Here is a 7,051-nt window from a genome sequence, read left to right as displayed (position 1 = left end):
ATAGTAACACTGGTGTTATGGAAGATTTACCAATATTTTATTTCATAATTGTTTTTATCCGATTACTCGATTAATCGTAAGAAAAATCTATAGATTACTCGATTACTAAAATAATCGTTTACAACAGCCCTACTTAGAAGTTTATGTTTATTGGTTGAACTCAAGCAATCAAAAATATATATTTGAGGATAAACTTAGCTGCTGATAACTGAACTGCAAAAACACAAAATCTTACCAAGTAATTTTGGTTTCTAGTGCACATATCTAAGTACACTTTCAATAAGACAAAACTATGTTACAAATATATTTTCAGCAAGATATTGTATCTTGTTTTAAGTGAATAATTCCTGAAAATTGCAGAAAAAGTGCTAGTTCCATTGGAAGATTATTTTCACTTAAAACAACACATATTTTCCATATTATTAGTGACATAATCTGCCAAAGGACTTCTAGTTTTCATTTACTTTTGGGCTTGATTGCATAAATGTATTTTTAGTAATGAGAACATGAGTTGGATCACTTTGTTTCAAGATGGTTGCTATATTTAGCCAAGTTTAAGAAAGAATAAAAGCTGATTTGGATGCAGCAAAGTTGTTGTTTTTTTTTTTTTTTTACAAAAAGTTAAAAGTGTTTTAACTTTTGTTAAAAAAAAACTTTTAACAAAACTTTTACCTTAAAACTTTGTTATAAAAACATGAAAACTTTGTGTTGTACTTTACATTTTCCTGAGTAAGAAAATTATTTTGGTAATAATTTTTACCCTCATTACAAATTAAAAGTCTCCATCTGCATCTATGTGCCAAATTTGTTTAATTTTTGTATTGCAGATGAGGGCCGCACAAAATCAGTTCAAAGGCCACAAATGGCCCCTGCGCCACACTTTGGACACCCTTGTACAAAACTAAAGTGAAATTTGTTTTGCAGTCAGTGTTTTGACGGTTTGTTTGATCTTTTTGTTGTTTCATACATCTGCCTTGTATGAAACCATTTTGTCTTGCAAAAAGCTGGAAAAGGAAAATAAAAACAGGTGAGAGAGTAATGTCTACTTTAGGTAAGATACTGGTCATGAACTCCTAACAGAACGAAGATGTTAAGAAGTAAAACACATTAAAAAATAGGCCAAAAGCATAGTTTGTAACCATTTTTTGGAGGGAGCAGTAGAACACTAAAAAATGCACTTTGGTTTTCATGTGGAAAAGCAGAAGTAATTTGCCGTTACCCCTGGAGACACTCAGCATCAGCGGGTTTTGTTTTCTTATTCTGTCTGAAACACAGTGTGGAGAAAGTTCTGGCAGGTCAGCACTAAAAACATGTCTGGATTAACCGGACCATCAAGTGAACAGAACTCTGTAGGGCTTGTCAACATTTTCCAGGTCAGAAAATAAAACACTCCTGGAGCTGGAAACAGCTCCAGAGTCGTCATTCCTTTTGATAAATATGTACAGGGTTTTGGTTTGACGATGTTATACAAGTGAAGTTTGTCAACATTTGTTTATTCTTTGAACTTATTTTATCTGGTCAAGAAGTTGTGTATTAAGAAGTTGTGTATTAAGTTCTGTTAAGCTGCTCTTGACAGTTGGTGATCACTAGGGCTGTATAATTATATCAATTCTAAGATATGTATCGATATTTTCCACCCTCGGAAGGTATCGATTTTTCATCCGCGAGTATCGATACGTTAAATTATAGGCTTATGACGTCTTTTTAACATGTCTGGTTTCTGATGGCGTAGCAGCAAGACTTCGCCTCCCTCAGTCTCACTTTCAACTTGAGCTTAAAGTGCACATCATAAACTACACACCAGTTTTTAAATTGTGTTAATAGGCCAAGTAAAACCAGAGTTATGCTAAAATAAATAAACCATATTTTTCTGAATCTCAGAGAAATGTCAAAAGTGCCGCCATTCCCCGGCTTTTCCGGTTATGTGAAAGGGAATGAGCTTCCAAACGTACAAAACGAAACAAGACATTAGATTCCTTTGTTTTTGGAAATCTCAAATCTTCAATAAATAACGATGGGCTGCATTTTGCTGCTGAGAAACAAAGTAAAGTTGCGCAAGTAACCATGAAAGAGGAGCGGAACGGAGCAGCGGCAAAAGCAGTGAGATCATGAAATGAATGCAAAGTTCGACTGGTAGCATCCACTTCGTAATTTGTTGTTAGCTTAGCGGTTTCTGTTCTGTATATAAAGGATTACCTGAAGAATAAACACGCAGCACATGGGTTAATAACATTTTACAGAAATGTTATCAACCCAGTTTTATCATCCAGTTTTCTGTAAAAACTGAATGGATTTTCCTATGTTCTCCTGGACAAAACATTTAATCGGTTCTCATTCATTCTTTTATTCTTACAGATTAAACAGAAATAAAATCACTGTGGGCAAGGAGGCGTAAAATGCATGAGTACTCACATGTTCTTAATGCAGAAAGTGCCAACCTCTGTGTGAATGTGGCCACTGCTGGGCTCCACACGATTAAACGAAAGAGACTTAGCGGCACTTAAAACGAATCGAGGGCACAAATTGGAGGCAATTGATTTCTTGTACGGTTCTGCAGCTTTAACAGAGCTACATTTTAAGAGAAGTGCGCCACATTTCTTTCACTGCACTTAAAAAAGCCTTTTACAATTTGACAATATACCCCAACTTGAAATGATTTGCTAAGATTTTCTTTCAGCAAGGGCTTGAGAGACGGAGTGAGAGAAGCTGTTCTGCAACTTGAGAGAATGATATTCACGTCCCATGCAAATTACAAGACAAACTGTTGAGAAGAAACACAAGGACTGCAGGAGGTACAGCTGCCAATGTGCTTTGTTGTCCCAAAACGCCAGCAGTGCGGTTGGAAAGTGTTTAATAAAAGCAGCCAAGAAACAGGATTTCTGTTAAGTCAATACAAACTGGAGAAATATACACAGTGGTGTGAAAAAGTGGTTTTACTCACTGCCAGGTTTTTCTTTCTTCTGCTGTTTTTACTGAAGCTAATTGTTTCAAATCACAAAATGTTAAAATCTGACAGTGTCGTGACATGGTGGACTTATTTTATGATGTAGTAAAGTTTGTTGCGTTTAGAGTTGCAGTCTCTAGTTTCTAAGTTTCTCATTTGTAGTTTTCTTTTTTATTTTGGTCAGCATGAGCCTCACAGTTTGATAATGCAAAAAACAAAAAAACAAAAGCAGTTTTCAAATGGTAATTTAATTTTTTTCCTCATAATGTAGTTTGTGAAGTGCCGCTGAAAAGCTGAAATACTTGGTCACAATGCTATGACATCCTATTGGTTCTCATTTGCAAAGCAGCCATTCCAAGAGCACCATTAATTTATTTTCTTTAGTGATGATTGGCACCAATGTTGGTACCAAATGCATACGAAGGTATATTTTGTGTTTAAAGTATTACAAGCAGCTATAAACAATTTTAGAGGGTGTGTCAAGTGTTTTCATTTTAGCTGTTACAAAGTGCTTATGAAATCATCATCTGTGCATCCCCAAATTGGGATTATACGACTTTAGAAGAATGTAAACTCTCTCTTATTCTTAATCTGGTATTTAGGAAATATTCATATATACCAGTGGTGAGCACACTTCTGCTAATAAGCTAATAGCTGAGAAATTTCTTTCATTGTTGTTTAGTAATTTTGCTAACTTTGAAAACATTTATCACACTTAGCTTCCACTAAACTACAGATAAATCCTAAAGCATTAGTTTACTTGGGTATTTTGCAAAAGTTCAGTTGAATAAAGTTCAATATCTGTGTTGAAGTTTTGGTTATCGACCATTAAGAATTCTTCGAGTAGTTAGACGTTTATATTCATGCTCTTATTTTGACGACCGGTTACAACGCAGCAGTTCCGTTTCCTTTCTTCACGTTCCAAAAACTTTATTTATAACAAGAAATACAGAGGAACACGGACAGCAGATAAAGCTTAAATACAATATCTAAGGGAATTATATATTATTTTGAGATCAATTATAATGTCGAAGTTAAATTAGTGCTCCGGGGTTGCAGTCTTTATAATTTGAACGGAAGCTAACGCTTTAGCATTAGCTTCCGCTACATACTTGTTGACATTTATCAAAGCCTAATAAAGACACGAAAATAAAACCAGTGTTTCATTTAAAGCGAGAAGTGGTGCGACTCACCTGTCTCCACATCAGTGATCATAGCCGTGTTGTCAAATGAGCCGGTGAGGAGCTGTCGCCCACAGGGGGTCCAGCAGGCGTCACGCACAGCTCCCGAGTGGCAGGTGTAAAGCCTGAGGCGTCGTCCACTTTCTGCTCCATCCCACACCTGTCAGACATGGACACGGGCCAAAGTCACAAATAAACCCACACTCCTCCAGCAAAATCCTTTTTCCCCACTTTCTACTTTTAAGATGATGAAAAACGTCACGTTATCTGTACTTGAGAAAAAACATCCAGCTCTCAAAAATCAGCATGCGCTTATTAAAAAAGAAATAAAAAATCTAATTTCTTTAGCTAATTTGATTTTCAAAGCAGAACTCATCAAAGGGAGATATCTCCTCCTAACTTTAAATGAACTGTAACAAACACAGTTAACATAGAAGAGAAGTGGAGAGTTAAAACAGCACATTTGATATTTAATTTGTGCTTTGTTGCAAACTTCAATAAAAAAATGAGCCGGTAACCAGTCCTCAATACAACATTTTATATCATAAATATGCATAACACAGCTACTAACATCAAGGTATACCAAAGCTAAATTTACATTTTTGACAGGAGGTTTTTCTTGGTGGTTGGCTGCCATAGACATTAATATAAACAGCATATTATAGTATTCATGTCTATGGTTGCCTACACCAAGAGTGCCAAGTTTTCATTTCTGGTCATATATCAAAATCATATATTCTTAAAGGGCCGGTTGTGCTTGAATGTACTGAAAAAAAACCATTTACAGTCAAAAATATTAATAAATAGCTGCCTCTGCATTCAATAAGTGTTTTTTTTACATTAATGGGATTGTTTTGTGATTTTTTTGCAAAATGACACATTTTGTGGAGCTAATCTACAAATATTGGCCAGGTATTTTACAATATTTGCAACTATGTATAACGTTCAATGTAATTTTTGCTACTTCCCATATTGATTACAGACTAATTTGATACGAAGTAAGACTGAAGTGGAGTAGAAGTAAGAAACACTGCCACCTGCAGGTGAAAGTTAGCATCACTTGAACCGAATGTTTTTGCTAATTTTCTGCGAAAAATGGTCAACAAACTCACAGTTAGTGTAAGGTAAGGTAAGGTAAAACTTTATTAATCCCATAGGGAAATTAAGATTAAGTGTGATTTGTTCTTGGCTGAATTTCAGCGCAAAAATCCTTAATTGATGTCATTTGACATCTGGAGACTCGAGGGCCACATAAAAAGCTGTGGCGGCCAGATTTGGCCCCTGGGCCTTGAGTTTGACACATGTAACCTGCAACGCATCCTACATGAACCTTCTTTTTCAGTTTAATTTTAAAAAAAATTCTTTTGATATTCACAATCTCTGATAAGCTGAATTTTGTATTTATAATTTTCTAAATTTAATTAATCATGAAATGTATCAATGTGTGCAATGAAACTGTTAATTATTTGTCTTTTTGAACTGAATTACATAAAAAAAATTAACATTTTGATGATATTCAAACATATTTACATGCATCCGGACTGTGTGTATTTTTTCATTTTCCAAATCTTACAGAAATCTGATCGACATGTAATTTCGCTAATTATCAAACCAAATTAATTTGCTCAGAGAAATATAGAAGTCAAGTGTCATAATCCTTATACCTGAGGTTTGTTATTCGGGTTTCAAAAAGAAACACTTTCCTAATTAGTTTCCTAATTAATCCCATTAAATTCTTTTGAGTGTTGTTGTAAATCAGGTGTAATGGATTCCTGTTGTGAATGGTTTCTCTGATAACAGCAGAAAAAAGCAAGCAGTGAAACCTAAAGCCTCGCCGCTTTGAATGATGAAAATAACACACATACGTTCACACTGCAGCCCGAAGTAACCCAATTCCGATTTTTTTTTGTCAAATCAGATTTTTTTGGCGTGGTCGTTCACATTTCCAAATATGCGACTTATATGTGAACTAGAAACAACCTGAAAATGTCTCGCATGCGCACTAGAGGGCGCAATAACGTCACACCGTGCTCAGTGTTTGCGGAAGTAAACATGGACGCTAAGAGTGGAGAACAGTTTACGATTTTGAAGTTGTTGTCCAATCAACATAATTCTCATTGTAGTCCGCCATAGTTGCTGTTTTTCTTCCCGTTTGCGTGAATCATTGCGCAGAAGAGTGACGTTTGTCGAGTATTGATGACGTTCAAGTCGGATGAATTAAACCAGATTCAGGTCACAAATAGATCGGATATGAATTGGATTTCCAAGTGGTCTGGGTCCCATTTGGGGGAAAAAATCCCACATGTGTTGTTCAGATTGTCATGAGGAGATACGATCGCATTACGGCTAAAATAAATACATGAATAAAAAACTGGGGCTGCTGTGTGAACGTAGCATAAATACAGAAGGTGTTAATCATTTGTTGTCACTTCCGAAAAGGGTCGTCTGGTGAACATGTTGATCAGTGTCATGTTTTTTTTTTTTATTATCCTAGCATGAAATCCAACGGGTGGTCCGGTCCGGAGGTGAGGTTCTGCGTTAATGACGGGAATATTTTTTTCCTTCCCCGGTTTTACCAGGCAGCAGAGGAACTTTGAAGATCCGCCTGAGCATGGCTGATCACTCTCTGCCTCGCTCCGCGCTTCATTATTTAGCAGCATATGAAACACTGGGAGAAGAGCTGTACCGCTGCTGCTCCCAGAGGAGAGACGGATGGATCAGGGGACATTTTAATCCAGAAAGTAAAACAAGCAGAATCCCAGAAAGTAACAGAGATGGGAGGAGAGTTGTACTTTTAATTGCAGCGTGTTAAATCTGGGAGTGAGCCGACTATTACTGAAGCTGCTGTTCATTCAGCAGGATGTGGAGGTTCTATGTGTGTGTGTGTGTGTGTGTGCGTGTGTGTGTGTGTGTGTGTGTGTGTGTG

The 7,051-nt window shown here is 36.3% G+C and overlaps 1 protein-coding gene across 2 annotated transcripts in view; it reads right to left on the bottom strand.

The window, feature by feature from the left end:
• The window catches only part of wdr25 (WD repeat domain 25), a 118,884-nt gene that overhangs the window by 95,228 nt on the left and 16,605 nt on the right, over nt 1-7,051 (bottom strand). For both annotated transcript variants that reach the window (XR_532628.2, XM_008399914.2), the window contains exon 3: nt 4,138-4,285. Coding sequence is in view for 1 of the 2 variants with exons in the window: in XM_008399914.2 (XP_008398136.1) it covers nt 4,138-4,285 (148 nt within the window). In the remaining variant the exon portion in view is untranslated. The remainder of the gene's footprint in view (nt 1-4,137; nt 4,286-7,051) is intronic.

This window comes from Poecilia reticulata, linkage group LG22 (genome assembly GCF_000633615.1).
Source record: "Poecilia reticulata strain Guanapo linkage group LG22, Guppy_female_1.0+MT, whole genome shotgun sequence".
Classification (NCBI taxonomy): Eukaryota; Metazoa; Chordata; class Actinopteri; order Cyprinodontiformes; family Poeciliidae; genus Poecilia; species Poecilia reticulata.
This window is presented reverse-complemented; position numbering and strand designations above follow the sequence as displayed.